A 16,309-nucleotide genomic window follows, 5' to 3' on the forward strand; every position below is an offset into this window, starting at 1 on the left:
GCGGGGGTCGAAACGGGTGTGTTAATGTGTGAGCAGAGCGCTCTAAAGCTTGTGATTTTATTTTGTTTTATTATTAAAGAAGAAGAATAAACGGTTTTGTGAAAGAAACTGTCGTGGAACAACTGATGTGGAGTAAGTAGGTTATTTATTTATAAATTTTAATCAAGAGAAGGGAAGAAGAAGAAAAAGAGGAGGAGGAGGAGGAGGAGGAGGAGGAGGAGGAGGAGGAGGAGGAGATGGTGGGGGTGGGGTGGGGCATGATTATTAGGTTGATGAGCAGGGGAAGAAGAAGAAGAAGAAGAAGAAGAAGAAGAAGAAGAAGAAGAAGAAGAATGAGGAGGAGGAGGAGGAGGAGGAGGAGGAGGAGGAGGAGGAGGAGGAGGAGGAAATAGAAGAGGAGGAGGATGGGAGTGAGGGGAAGAGCGGGAGAAAGAAAGAAATAGAGCGAGAAGGAGAGAGAGAGAGAGAGAGAGAGAGAGAGAGAGAGAGAGAGAGAGAGAGAGAATGAATGAATGAAAATGATTTCTCGTCTAAATGGGAAATTTCATAAACCGTTAAAACGTTCCTCAGATTTACTTGCACGATTCATTGGTGCTAACCGACGTGTACATACATGCAGGTCTGACATCCGAACCCACTTTTGGGCCTAGTTTAACATTGTTGTAATGAACAATATTTTGCGTCATTTTTTTTTTTTTTTAGATTTCCAATAGGCTACATCAATGAGCCCATACGGACTTGGGTTACCAAACCTGCAAATAAGTTCAATCCACTGTTTATTTCTTGTTCATTTTGGCCAGAAAACCCTTCTATTTTTTTTTCTTTTGTAAGTCTCAGCTTTAAGATTGTTCAACGACTGAGTGTTATTTTTAATCTATATCTAGCTGTTTGAAGTAAAATTTTGCTGGTAATTTTGTTTTTTAAAGATGAGGTCAGAGTACGGCAGTTGTTGGTGTGATCATATTTGCGGGTCTGATAACCGGACACAAATATGGGCCCGTTTTAACATTGCGTTGCTTTGAGAGTATATCCATTACAACAATGAGACCATAACAATTTGGTTTATTGGACCTGCAAATAACTATCCGTCGGCAGTTGTATATATGTGACCCGTTTAAACATACCGGTACAACATCATTATAATTTTCTTTGTTCAATACACAATTCATTTTGAGGGGAGTGAATCATGTTATTAGCAAAACTTTATTTTGCAACCAGAGTTAGATGAATTACTTCCCTTCCTCCATTTCCTCGTCTATATTATTATTATTATTATTATTTTCATCATCATCATCATCATCATCATCATCATCATCATCATTATTATTATTATTATTATTATTATTAGTATTATAGTATTAGTATATATTAGTAGTAGTAGTAGTAGTAGTAGTAGTAGTAGTAGTAGTAGTAGTAGTAGTAGTAGTAGTAGTAGTAGTATTATTATTATTATATTATTATTATTATTACCGGAATTTACACAATTCGTTTCATTCTATGATTATTGCTGTTATTATTATTATTATTATTATTATTATTATTATTATTATTATTATTATTATTATTATTATTATTATTATTATTATTATTATTATCATTATTATATCATTATATATATAGTAGTAGTAGTAGTAGTAGTAGTAGTAGTAGTAGTAGTAGTAGTAGTAGTAGTAGTAGTAGTAGTAATAGTAGTAGTAGTAGTAGTAGTTGTTGTTGTAGTAGTAGTAGTAGTAGTAGTAGTAGTAGTAGTAGTAGTAGTAGTAGTAGTAGTAGTAGTAGTAGTAGTAGTAGTAGTAGTAGTATCTTATTGTTGTTGTTTTTCTTTTGTTTTTTGTTTTGTTTCGTTTGTTTTGTTGTTGTTTTTTTGTTTTGTTTTGTTTTGTTTTTTTTGTGTTTCCTTTCGTGTTGCATTAATTAGAATTGGGGAGGGATGTTGAATGTTTATGAATGTTAATGTCATTAATTCTGACTTCTGAAATAATTTTTTTCATTATTTTTTTCTGGTCAAAATAATTGTTATTCATAACTTTTACTATGATGTTTCTTAAAGTAAGCGGATACACATATTCCCCCCTTTCTCTCACCACACTCAGGTGTAAAATAAGTACCCTGTCGATGATAACATTATCTCTGACAAAAAACAAATTGTAATTATGCCTCACGTGCATCATGTAAATATTTCGTCTTACGTGTTAAGGGTTACTGATGACTTGGGACTCTTGTAAAACGCTTTGAGCATTCCTCTTGTGGATATTACTCTACGTAATAGGTGCTTTGTAGGTATGGTGGTTGGGGGGGGGGGGGGTAGGGAAGTGGGGTGAGTAAGAGGTCTTTTTAATGACTCGTCTTTTCGCTGCTCAACCTTCAAGTCTCATGCTGAGTGCCGTACCACTGGACACAACAAAGCCACATATCATGGTTCCCATATCAGCATTCGAATTGAGCTTACCAAAAGACCGACGGGCACTTATTTGCTGGTCTGATAACCCAAATCCTTATGGGGCTCATTGTTGTAATGGAAATCTCAAAATGTTTATATTGTCTATTACAACAATGTTAAACTAGGCCCATAGGTGGGTTCGGATTTCAGACCTGCATAATATATTATGTACACGTCGCGAAAGTCACAACGGTGGAGCAGCAAAGTTTGCTATCAGTGTCATCCTTGAAGTAAATTGTTTATTTGCTTTGTTTTGTTGGTGTCACCAACGAGTATAATATCATTGGTGTCACGTATCGCCTACCTAAAGGGTCCACGACACTCTGTGGTACTAAATTAGAAAACGGTAGGGACTGCCTGAAGCCTGTGATCGTGAAAATACTAACGAAAGAGTGAAAACGGGGAAGCTTCGTATGGGAACAAAACAGACAATGGACGTTTCGGGTACACACCCTTCGCCAGCACAACAATACACAAATTAACGGGGGAAACAAATGAAATAAAATGCAACATAACTTTATCGTCTGTACTCAATGGTGGTTGCAGTATGAATGAAAAATTAGCGGAGGTATGGGTAGTGGGTCACCCATTGTCTGTTTTGTTCCCATAGGAAGCCTCTCCATTTTCACTCTTTTGTTAGTATTTTCACGCTTGGGTACACTAGCTTTTACCCTTTTTCAACTTTTTTATTACTTGCAGACACTTTCAGGTCACGTGACATACGATGATTCCCAATCATGTGATTATTGTGATTTCGTTGAAGTTAGTCTAGCTTCTGAGCAAGTCATTTTGTGCTCCTTCAAAGTTATAAATACTGCTCTATTCTTGGATAAAACAGTTAACGGTTTGACGCGTTGAAGACCAATTGCAGAACATTACATATCGCATAACAGTCGGGGATTTTCCAGCATTTGTTGTCAACTAAACAAAGTCAAGATGATGTGCGGTGCACCAAGTGACGTAAAACCAGCAGACAAGGATGTTCAGGACCTAATCGAAAAGGTTTGTAGATTGAATTTTCGTTGAAAATAAAAGAAATATTTATTTCCAATATATGGTCATTCTATGTTGACAATCATCTTTAGGTTAGGTACTCGTGTTTTGCAAAAGCATTCCACTTTTGAACGAGAACCGAGAACACCACACTCTACACTACACTAACTACTACCGTAGTACACTTCTTCGCTAGTCACTAGCAACCAGCCGGCACACCAGAGTCTGTGTAAAGTGTAAATGTAAGAGATGTCATGTAGGGATAATCAATTTACCTCCAAATATAATTGATAAATACACATTTGAACTGTCGTGAACGGATTTCTCCATCTAGTGCACGACAGGTAAAATATAGGGAAAAGTTCAAAAGTCTCCACCAGAGTGGGTGTTCTCCATATTATGTAAAGGACATATATGGGCAGTTTAAAATGCCATGTATCAAGGCATCACGCGAATAGTCCGGGTATGTTCGTCCGGTAATAAAAATATAATAAAATCAGAGTCAACACTTGACTAATTTCAATCAACAATCCATTATCAATATCGTAGGAAGAAGAGCTTGGAAAATGAAGTCAACCCCGTTTTTATGCCCATTGTGACGTCACAAACTCACAGGAAGAAACAAATCACAACAGTGATTGGAACTCACAGTGACACCCAACAGATTACCCAACATGAAAATAATTCACAACAACTCAATAGCCAAACAACAACAAACATTGAAACAACAATAAATATGTTCCCACATAACTTTTCACCATGAGAACATCATTAAAATCAACTTTTAAATGATACATGGCAAACTAGATACAACCTATTTTGTGAATATTTTCTTCTTTTTTTAAAAATTTATATACTTGATTATTTGGCCTTTTCTTTTTTTTATTTCTTTGCTTTTAAGAAATTGGATGATAACCTTTGTACATATATTTGAAGGTCTGATATCTGAATGCTTTTATGGGCTTGTTTTAACATCGTTGTATCTGTATCTGTATGGTTGGCACTGAAGAAACCAACGGTCTGGTTGTATTTCAGTGGCGTCCTCATTGGGCGCGGGCCCATGTCAGTCGGGCCTTGAAATCGTTTAGGTCTGGTGCCATGATGACCAGTTCATCCAGCCAATTCCACTCCGAGATAGTTCTAATGAAGAGAGAATTTCTGTAGTTTTGTGTTCTTGTTTGTGGGATTTTGAAGCAGTTCAAATTGTTTGTGGCGTATCTCTCAATGGGGTTTTCGGTTATGTGGTTGGCAAAAGTGAGTGCTCGGATTTTTCTTTTGTTTGGTTGTGGCGTGAAAAAGGAGTCTGCCTTTATTGATGGTATTTGATCTGTTATAATCCTGAACATGAATGACAGATGGGTTTCTTTTCTTCTTTGTTGGAGGCTGATGAGGTTTATTTCGTTTAACATTTTAGTCATGCATCCTGGGATTCTGCTCTTATAGTTCCCAGTTAGGAACCGGGCGCCTTATCTCTGGATTCTCTCAAGTTTTTGAATATCCTCTTTCAGGTAGGGGTCCCAAGCAACTGCTCCGTATTCCAATTGTGATCTCACAAGTGCGAGGTAGGCATTTTGTTAGCATGACGTTGGGGCGTGGCTAAGATTTCGGCGGAGAAAGGCGAGGGTGGAGCTTGCCTTTTGGGTTATTTTGTTAATGTGTTTCCCCCATTTCATGTCCTTTGAGAAGGTGATGCCAAGGTATGGGTTATCAGGACAGTGTTGTTTAACTTGTAGGTCTCATTGTACTTTTTAGCTGTGCTGAGGATGTAGCATTTGTTTGCATTAAATTTCATTCCCCAATCATTAGCCCACTGTTCGAGACTAATGTAATGGACAATTTATTTTAAAAATTTTTATTTGAGAATATGTCCATTACAACAATGAGCCCATAACAATTTGGGTTATTAGACCTGCAAATAAGTACAGGTCAATGCTAATCTTTCTTTTCTTTTTTTTTCTCCTTTTTATTTATAGCACATAGTAAAGGCTGAGGCTGAAAAGAAGTCTGGGAAATCATTTGCCGAATACCGAGCTGTGTCTTACAAATCCCAAGTAGTTGCTGGCACCAATTTTTTTGTAAAGGTATGAATGAAATGTATCAATTTTAGTCTGATATTTTCTTCTCTTTTTTATCTCTGAGAGTAAAACTTTTTTTGCACATTTTTGAGACTAAATCAAAGCCAATATCAATATCATGTGACAATGGAGTAAGCACCTTAAGTTTTTCAGCTTTTAATGCATTTTTCATGCATATCCTAAAATTCTTAAAATTTGTGTGCAAACACAATTGTGAAAGATGGTCTATCTGCACCAATTGAAAAGGCAAAAATGAATTTTTTTTAAGGGGTAGGGTGACTATGGTATACTATAAAAATCAAAATAGTTGTTTGCTTAAAAATTAGATACTCTTAACCTTCACCAAAAAAAAAATTTCATGTTTTTCCATCCGGTGGTGGATCCGCTTTATGAATGCTCACGTTTTTAAAACAATAAAAATCTTGCGTATTCATCCTCTAGGCCAGTTTGTCTTCAAGAACAACTTTGAATAAATGCTGAAGGGGCGCCATAAAGTAAGCCATGAAAGTGTAGCTATGTGGCTGTTCATAGTTGAGTCCTTGGCTCTTTACTCACATCCTCTCACTGTACTCAGGTGTAAAATGAGTACCTGGCCGTTAACAGCTTTGTCTGTTTGAAAAAATTGTAATATAGTCTAACAGGCATCATGTCTCGTCCTATATGTTAAGTATTGCCGTTGGCCAGGGACCCCTTGTAAAGCGCTTTGAGCATGTTTAGTGGATATTGTGCGATATAAAAGCTCAATTTATAAAGTTCTTGCTCAAGGAAAAAAAACATGAGATGTCAACAAATGGCCCAAATCTGGGCCTCAGGGGTGGGAGTGCAATACCTTATCCATGAGGCCATCTCTCACGCCCTGTGTCTCTAAATATGTTACACAATATAAAGGTCACGAGTTAGAAGTCTAATCATTACAGTATACATAAGATTTGTAATAACATTATAGAGGGATAGTGCCTTTCAATTGGGGTGGGTGGGGGGGGGGAAGTAAAACCAACTGCTGTTTTTAAGAAAAATATAAAAACTGCTGACGCTGTTGTTATTAATGTAACTGGGTCAATGGATTACTGGTTTGGACTTTGCTTTCTGATAAGAAATATAAGTAGTCCTTCAGAGCCATTAGGCTCATGGAGCCAGAGTTTATCCCAATCCCAGTTTTTATAGCATGAAACGATCTGTTGCAATTGTTTGCTACCTTTTAGATAGTATCTCAAAGTACTTTTCACCAGATCTAATAGACCCAGCTACTCAATCACTCTTGGGTGGACAGGAGGTCAAAAAAAAATCCTCAACTTTGCCCAGGACCAATTTCGATCCCTTTGTGTGTGAACCGAGTGCTCTACCGATTGAGCTATTGAGACTCCCAAGATGATAGAATTGCAATTCAAGTATAAATGAAAATGCAGAATAGTTTTTCTTTTTTTGTCTTTTTTTTTTTAAGGGAGTGGTTGTGAGGAGCAGTCATTTGAGGATTTGAACTAAATTCTTAGGGCATTCATAATACTTGTCTTGGAAGTTTTATTGCTATTACTTTTTGTTGTGCTATCGACAGGTAAATGTTGGTGACGCTGAGTTCGTCCATATGAGAGTGTTTCGCCCGTTGCCTAATGTAAATGCCCTCCCGTCATTGGTAGATATCCAGTTGAACAAGACAGAGAGTGACCCCATTGAATATTTTTGATTTTTTTTTTAGAGGTTACTAAAGTCATTCGATTTTCTTTTTCATGCTGGCATTTAGTCTGTTCATGGTTAGGTTTTCACAAATTGAAGTCATTGACACTGCCAGCATTAGTTAGAGATGATATTAGATTATTAAATACTCAATTCACAAAGCTTTGTAATAACAACAATAAGAAGAAGAAGAAGAAGAAGAAGAAGAAGAAGAAGAAGAAGAAGAAGAAGAAAAGAAAAATAAAGAAGAATATAATAATAATATTAATAATAATAATAATAATAATAATAATAATAATAATAATAATAATAATAATAATAATAATAATAATAATAATAATAATAATAATAATAATAATAATAATAATAGTACTAATGATAATAATATGATAATTAATTGCTTCCCAAAACAAAACAAAACAGATATTTTTTTGTACAGACATGTTATGATTTAGATGGTAAATTATATCAAATAAAAGAGATAAAAAGTCAATAAATTTTCGTCTCAGTCTGCTTGTATTGATCTGGTTATGTGAATATATCACATATTATATCGACATTGATAACTCATACACTAATATGTTTTCAAAACACTTTTTAAAAAAATTTTGCTTCATCAGCATTTTAATTGACAAGGTTTTGCTTGCATATCTAATTATCAGATTTCATTTAGGCCGTTCATTCACTCCACATGTAACTGACAACAGCAGACTGGTGCAATGTAACATGTGTATGGTTGAATGCACATTAATATGAATACAATGGCACAGGGGAAAATTTTAGAAACAACTAATGGGACAGTAATGGAGAGCATCTGTCTTATTTCACCTTTCTACTTGATGTCAGATAAAACACAATATTTTCTATAAGACCATGTTCAAGCATCACCTTTCAATAGATTTAATCCGAATTCTCATAACAAAATAATAAATCATTGTACTATATTTGTGTAAAATGCTGACATGAAGCAAGAAAGAGATTCTATATGAAGAAATTCATGAGTTTGTGTGGAATGACAAAATAAAAGATTAGGACTGGAATTTTTTTAATGAGTCAAAAACAGTATAACAATTTAAAAGATATTGAACAGAATAAAGCCATTAACGATCATTGAATAGTAACAAATAACATTAACAACATTTAACCTTGGGTTGTTTAAAATAGTAGAATAATAAAAGCCAGCAGCAGCCGTGGTCACATTAAGAAATTAAGGAGCAGGCACTGGTGTAAGATAAAGATCTGAACAAGTGTGTATGAAAGGTGCCGGACAAAGCAAGAAAGAAAAATACAAGAAAAAAAACATCCCAAAAAATCAGTGGACCTCGCAGTATTTCTTGTATTTTTCTTTCTTGCTTTGTCTGGCACCTTTCATACACACTTGTTCAGATCTTTTTCTAGCAGTGGTCACAATTCGCTTATTTATATTGAGGGTGTCCAACTTGAGCACCAATCATTTGTTGTTTTTTTTTTTACAGTTGTAAATGCTCAAGGAAACAGTAGTTATGCTTTATCTGATATCCAGAATGTTATAACACAGACATTTTACACACTGACAGAACATCATTGATCAGTGCCATGCCAGTATAACGATGCTTTTTTTTTTTTGTTGGGTTTGTATGGTTTGTTTTCTTTTGGGTTTTGTTGGGGTTTTTTTTTGTTTTTGTTTTTTTGGGGGGGGGGTGCTTTTTATTTACACCCATGCTTTAACCAGTAATTCCCATTTAATTGCTTGCTTTTATTTTAAAAGATCTTCACAAACCTCATTATAACTAGCGTATTTTTTTTTACTTTGGTTGTGTTTTGTTTTTGTTTTGTTTATTTTTGGGGGGTTACTATGGCTTGTGGTAGAATTTATCTACTCTTTGCTTATTTTTTTTAAACCTGAGAATATGTGTGGCTGGCTGAGAAAACCCGGAAATATGCGCAAATTTCATTAAATTGAGTTATATATGCAGTGGTGTAAACTACATCTTTCTGATCATTTACCACTTTAAATTTTCTTTCTATGTCTATTAGAACTCAAGATATGATTTTTTAAAAATAATATTTGTTGCTATGGGAAACACTTTATCTTCGATTCTGGTTCATATCTCAAATCAAAGCTTGTTGCATCTTCCCGGGTTTTCTCAGCCAGCCTCACATATAACAAAATGACTCCCCTTAGACGCTACTTTTTTGGGGTCTTTTCATGTTTAGTAGCATTTTTTAGATACAGAAGGAATTGGTTGCTGGTGCTTAATAATCACAGACTCATAGGATCATAACAATTTAAAAGATCTGATTAATCGGAGAATGCGACATGCACTTATTTGCAGGTTGGATAACCCAATTTCTTTTGGGCCCATTGTCATAACGGAAATCTTTAAAAAATGATGCAAAATATTGTCAATTACAACAATATTAAACTAGGCCCATAATTGCGTTAAGATGTCAGACCTGCATAGATATGCACGTCAGGAGGATGCATATCATTAAAATAATTTATTAACCAAACTGCCATGTTAAATATCTGTCTGTTTGACAGTGGCTTAACTTCTTTTTTTTTTCAGAATTAGTATAGTAGGGTCATTTTGAATGTACTGGAGCCTGTCAAGCAGACAGTTTGGAATTTCATACACCAAAGCTGTGCAATAATCAGTCGTAGAAAATATTTTTAAAATAAAATTAGAATTAATTAATAGCAAATTGGCAATTCTTGTAATTCAAAATATAAACATTTACACAATACTTGACGCTATACCTCATAATTAGAGAAATTAATAAATTGTGTGTTATCGGTGCCTGCAGTTAAAGGTGTGACGTTTTGAGTAAATGTGTCCTTTTTAGACAGATGTGTTATGGTCTTGTGTGAGATTTGGTGCTATAAAACAATTTAACGTCTGCTCGTCAGATCAAAATAAAGAAGATTTTGTTTGCTTTTAATTTTTGTTGTTTTTTTTTTTTTAACGGGTTCTTTAGTAAATGGAAATCTCGCAATGAAACAAAATGCTGTATTTCACATGTTTTAAATTTAGCCTTTCTCTGGAATTCTTCTTTTTTTCTTTTTTTTTTTTTAAGCAACAAGTTGAGCTTTACCTTTTTTAATATTGAATATATTATTCCGACAGTTTAAAAATAAAATATATACATTTTTTAAAATATGAATGCCTGTATGACTTTTTGTTTGTTTGTTTTTTTTTTTGTTTGTATTTTTTTTCTTGTGTTTGTGTTTTCATTTTATCTAAAAATAAAAGAACTCGTGTTGCTCTCTGTCTATATTATCATGGGTTTAGCACAGGTCCTGGATCAGGTCCTTTGTTATGAAGATGGCAGTCTAGGGTAATCGTTGCCATTTTTTCTTTCCTATTTTTTTCACATGGAAGATTTTTTTTCTTCTCCTCTTGTAATTCGTCTATGTTTATATTTGTTTGTTTTGTAATCGATATGCATGTTCTTAATGTCCCCTTTGTGATGAGAATCCTAGCCAAATTCTTTTGAGAATCTTGGTGGCCTCAGGCAGCCACTGGGTGGGGTTCCTGGCCTCCCATAGTGGGCAGGGAGGCACTTTTGGTGTCCTCTATCCCCCTACATCTGTCTTTGTCTTGAAATGAGATTACTTTTTGTCCTGACCCTAGCCAGATAGTTGGCTGGGAGAGATACAGTCAAATGTATAGCTATAGTTCCTGGAGATGATATTTTTTTCCCTTGTAAATCATCTCTCTGTTATGTATTGTACATTTTTTTTAAACATATGATTTGTAAATATTTAGAGTACAGTGGGTTCTTGTGCTTGTGTCAGGATGAGACTTTAAGGTGATCTCTAACTATGCATAAGAATAGTATGCTCTTGGAATCTACTTATGTTCCCTATTTGTACCCTTCCTCTCTGTCTTACTTTCCTGTGTGCTTTCAATTAATTGTCAATCTATAACCTTTTATACTATCTTATTTTCTTTCTTTTTACTGACGCTGAAATGACATAAATATGTCGTAAATGCTGTAAAACCCTTAAAAACAATCAGGCCAGCCATACGAGTTAATGTTGTTGACATTTGAACTGATCTCCTTATTGTTCTTTAAGTAACGAAAGACAGTTTCACTTGCTGTATCTTCTATGTGTTATGTCTGTTCTCCAAGTTGCTTTCTGTCTTTATCTGGGAATGAGATTTAATTTTGTCATGGCCGAGTCCTTAGCTGTGAGGGAAACGGTCAAATGTATGGTTTTGGGAGCTGATTTTTAAAAAAATTGAAAATCATCTCTCTTATGTAGTGTTATGTTTTTGTTTCGAATAATGTAAGCATTTGAGTGTATTTCCTTTCTTCGGATTCTGCGCTTGTGTCTGTATGAGACGTATATTTATGATCTCAAACCGTCAACCTTCACTTCATGTGATAAAGAAAAATAATAATCAAAGAAATTGATGTAGCCCAAAATGTCCATTGTCTAGTTTAATTTTGGAGCTTTTCGTTTTCACAATATTAGTTCTTTACAATTCTAAGCTTCGAGTATTTCAGCGGTACGATCACGATCTTTGCTTCTTTACCCCACCATTGCGCTGTGTGGCCTTGAGCAAGTCACCTCGCCCTAGCTCACTTAGCGGCGCTGCACTGCGGCTAATGCCTGGGTTATTCCAGTCCTTGACAAATGAATAAAGGGAAGTTTACTTATTTTATTTTATTTTTATGTCAGTTGGAATTGTACGGTGGGCTTCAAAAGGACCAATGTTGAAGAAAAAATAAATGAAGAAATGGCTGGTCCTCAATCCTTGGTTTTGAAGACGTCGGTGATGGTGATTTGTTTTGTAAGGAATTGTCTTGTTAACTCATGTCTTCATCTTGGGCTATGATTTCAAACAGGTCGTCACGGAATTGCACAAACAATAGTCGTAGTAGAAGTAGTAGTAGAAATGGTAGTAGTAGTAGTTGTAGTAGAAGTAGTACATATTAGTGTAGGTGGTAGTAGTAGGTGGGGAGGTAAAAAAAAACTTGAGCTTTTATATACCGCAATATCCACTAAACGTGCTCAAAGCCCTTTACAAGGGGGCCCTGGCCAACAGCAACACTTAACATTTGACATGATGCCTGTTAGGAGATATTACAATTTTTTCGGACAGAGACAACGCTGTTAATGGTCAGGTACTCATTTTACACATGAGTACGGTGAGTGAATTTGAGTAAAGAGCCTTTACCATGGACTCAACTATGCGCCGAGCGAGGCTCGAACCCAGGACCTTCCGATCCGAACGCCATACCACAAGACCACATAGCCGCACAAGAAGAGTAACCAGAACCAAACAGCCATCTATCCATATATTCCTTTCATGGATTAGTGAGTGGAGCAGGCACTTATGTTGATAATAAGAAATGAAGTGAGTAGAAGTGCCAGAAGGGATGGACGCTCTACAATCGACACCATCCACCACTCAAAAAAAACAAAAACAAAAGTGGTTTCATCAATTATTTCTTGAGGTCATTAGGTCAACGCACAATCACAAACACCACGAAAGTTTGTTGATGATAACAAGAAATGAAGTGAATAGGCAAGTGCCAGAGGACAACAGAGAATAAAACTTCGCGGCGGCGATTGGGGCACGAACCCGCGACCTTACTGTTACGACAACTCCGCCCGTATGAGCTTTCCACGACCCGAAGTTTATTTGCGAGTTAGCACTTAATCTTATGAGCTTTATTCTCAATACAAACATATAACACAGAGACGATTGAAACATTGAGCAAGCTACGATATTGGGTGAACATTAATTCATAAAAGTCTGTGGATGAGGTACTTATGTTGATATTAAGGAATAGAAGACAACCCATGAAGGCCGGGCGGACAAGAGTTGATACTTAATGGTTATCGCCCCTCTCTCTATATCCATTCGACTTGCTTCGTGGACACAAGAACTAAGATGGGAAAAGGAATTAGGATACCTGAGGTCATCGTCTACTAAAAGAACTACAAAGAAGTCGCTGCCTGAGATCCATCGCAGCAGACCTTCCGTCATCAATGGAAAGATCTCATTCAACAAATCAGAGAAGCTCTCAAAGCTAGGTGGTCGGCATTGAGTCAAGTGTGAATGTGTTTCATGTAGCCTATTTAAAAAGAAGAATGCACTATTCGGAATGAAAAATCATCTCTGAAGAATAGAGAAAATGTTTTCAATTATCGAATGAAAAATAGAGCAATACGAGTGAAAATTATTTGTGTTTTAACCCAACGGTAAATTCAATATATGGATATAAAGATCGAGGATTATGGGTACTGATATAATACTATTCATAACAGTAGATATCAGTCGCTTGATTTTCACCGAAATTAGACTTGTTTTATTTATTACTTTGTAACAGATGCTGATAAATCATCTGCGTACCACATAACTAGATAGTCTAAGAAACAAACATACTGTGAATTTTCTGGCCTTGTAAGACCCCCAGCGATGTCTCCTTTGGCAATGCAAGACTAATAACTTCGAATTCTTGACACCCCCCCCCCCCCCCCCCCATCCCACAATAGACACAAGAAGCTAAAATACTTATCCGATAAACTATGTCCTCAAAACACTTTAAAAGGGTTGCCAAGCCGACAACAACAATCCACTTGTGAAATGAGACACGTGTTAACTTTTTTTTTTTTATTCGAAAGAGATTGAGAGAGAGAGAGAGAGAGAGAGAGAGAGAGAGAGAGAGAGAGAGAGAGAGGGAGAGAGAGAGAGAGGTGGGGGGGGGAAGATCCTTTTCCAAGGACTCAACCAGGGACACATTGGTCCGTGGCCAAGTACTACATCAAAAGATTGCACAAAGACAAAAGGATATAAAGGCAGGCCAAAGCAGAGATTGTCCGTGGCCAAGTACTACATCAAAGATTGCACAAAGACAAAAGGATATAAAGTAGTGCGGGGCGGTCCTTGGCAAGCTTAAGGACCACGGTCCTACGGTCCTTGGGATATGAAGACCGCAAGGACCGGTCCTAGGACCGGTCCTTTTCGACATTGAACATTCCTGAGAGACTGTTGGAAATTCGAACCGGTTTGACCTTTGAGAGCGTGGGATCGTTCATTCTTCAACCGTTAAAGACCGCTACACGATGAAAACCGTGGCCTACAGGAGTAAAACACACGGGGTAGTCACACTCATTTCAAATTGTAACCTAATTAGAGAAGAGGGGTGATGCCTTCTTTATTTGCTCACCGTACTTCATTGTTACTTCGATAATTTAATAAAATTTGAAATTTATCCCCATTAACGGAGATAATGGCATCGCCCAAGGCGTTGATCGAGTTGTTCGTGGCGTTGATACACACACGCAACTCCTCCCCCCCCCCCCCCCCCCCCCCCCCCCCCCCCCCACACACACACATTAGAGGGCAGCGAGCATTGAAGAGTAAGAGAGAGACGTGAAGTTATAATAAGAGGGGGTGGATGAGGTGATAAGAGGGGTCGATGGTGACTTTTCGCCAGATCTAACAAACTCAGCTACCCATTCATTGCTGAGTAGACAGGGATTCAGAAAAAAATCGACTGCACCCGGATCGATCTCTGGCCCTTTGCGTATATAGAGAGTGCTCTATCAACTGAGCTATCGGGGTCCCCAAATATTCTATTGGACTTTTTTAAAATTCAGACGTTATAACTGGGTTTTTTTGGAAGGAAGAAACTAATTTAAACTCATATTATTTGATTAGTAAAAACACCAAACGAAATTTTAATATTATTGTATTATTTTAAATGACAACACTGCGATAGAAAGGAGTGGTGACAAGAGATGGACAAAAGAAAACAAAAAATCGGATTTGCTACTTGCTAGGTTCGACACACACACACACACACACACACACACACACACAAACACACACATCTTTTGTAGTCACATACATTTCAAACAATAACCCATTAGAGAAGAGGGGTCATGCCTTCACCATAGATCATTGTCATTGCGATCATTATGGTGTAGTAAATTTTGAAATTTACCCCGTATAATGGAATCGTCCAAGGCGTGCGCCTCCTGTTCCCCCCATCTCACACACGAAAGGGCGGTTTGCGGAGTGGAGGTTGGTGGTCGTCTGCCTGTATGGTCGTCTGTGTCGTTTAGTGTATGGCAAAGGGGGGTGGGTGCGATTAATTAAGTGGGATGGGTGGTGATTGGTGGAAGATAGGCAACCGAAGCAACGAATCGCTGGGGAAGTAGTAGGCTATGGCGCGAGACCGTAGGACCGTGGTCCTTGCAAGGACCGCCCCGCACTAGTTGAAAGGTGATAAGAAGTGAGGACCGCCGCCGGTCTTCCCCTCTGGGACCGGTCTTTGGTTCACAGCTAAAAGACCGTCGGACCGCGGTCCAGACCGGTCTTCAGCGCGGCACTAATTCAAAGGATCCTTGCGTGGTTCCTCGCGACACTGTGAAACAAGAAAAATAATCCATAAAAACTAAGTTTAAATTAAAAAATACAAGGGTTAGTCCCCTTCCGTTTATACGTGCAAGAGTCCTGGACTGGCTCTTTGGATCAGAAACTGTGCGGCTATGTGGTCTAGTGGTATGACACTCGCTTTCGGATCGGAAGGTCATGAGTTCGAGCCTCGTGCTCGGCGCATTGTTGAGTCCTTGGAAAAGGCTCTTTACTCACATTCTGTCACCGTACTCAGGTGTAAAATGAGTACCTGGCCGTTGACAACGTTGTCTTTGTCCGAAAAAATTGTAATATCGCCTAACAGGCGTCATGTGCCGTCCTACAGGTTAAATGCTGTAGTTGACCAGGGACCACTTGTAAAGCGCTTTGAGCACATTTAGTGGATATTGCGCTATATAAATCTCAACTTTTTTACATTTTTTTAAAAACCCACGTGAGGGAAAAACATAAATTAACAATTTTAAAAATTCACACACCGACTTTTTTTTAGAAGATCACATCTTGATAAATATGCTAGACTTTAAGTTGCACCAGACCGGTCGCATAGGTAAAGTATGTATGTTCAGCGTTGTGATCTCATGGTATAACAATATGATTGTCTGACGGAATGAGTCCTTGCTTTCGAGTCTGCGCAACGTTGAGTTATAATAATAAAAATAAATAATAATACCTGTTGTTTTTTTTGTTTTTGTTTGTTGTTTATTTTTTGTTTATTTGTTTGTTTTTGTTTCGGTTTTATTTTCTTCAGA

At 37.0% G+C, this 16,309-nt stretch overlaps 1 protein-coding gene across 1 annotated transcript; it reads left to right on the plus strand.

Moving 5' to 3' along the window:
• Positions 1 to 3,180: 3,180 nt before the first annotated feature.
• Positions 3,181 to 7,424, plus strand: LOC144968173 (cystatin-B-like). Its single transcript, XM_078906206.1, has 3 exons — positions 3,181 to 3,442; positions 5,407 to 5,514; positions 7,061 to 7,424. The coding sequence occupies exons 1-3, from the start codon at positions 3,377 to 3,379 to the stop codon at positions 7,187 to 7,189; spliced, it is 303 nt and encodes a 100-aa protein (XP_078762332.1). The 5' UTR covers positions 3,181 to 3,376; the 3' UTR covers positions 7,190 to 7,424.
• Positions 7,425 to 16,309: the final 8,885 nt, after the last annotated feature.

Source organism: Berghia stephanieae, chromosome 3 (genome assembly GCF_034508935.2).
Source record: "Berghia stephanieae isolate SIO BIC M18660-M18661 chromosome 3, UCSD_Bste_1.3, whole genome shotgun sequence".
NCBI classification, from domain to species: domain Eukaryota; kingdom Metazoa; phylum Mollusca; class Gastropoda; order Nudibranchia; family Aeolidiidae; genus Berghia; species Berghia stephanieae.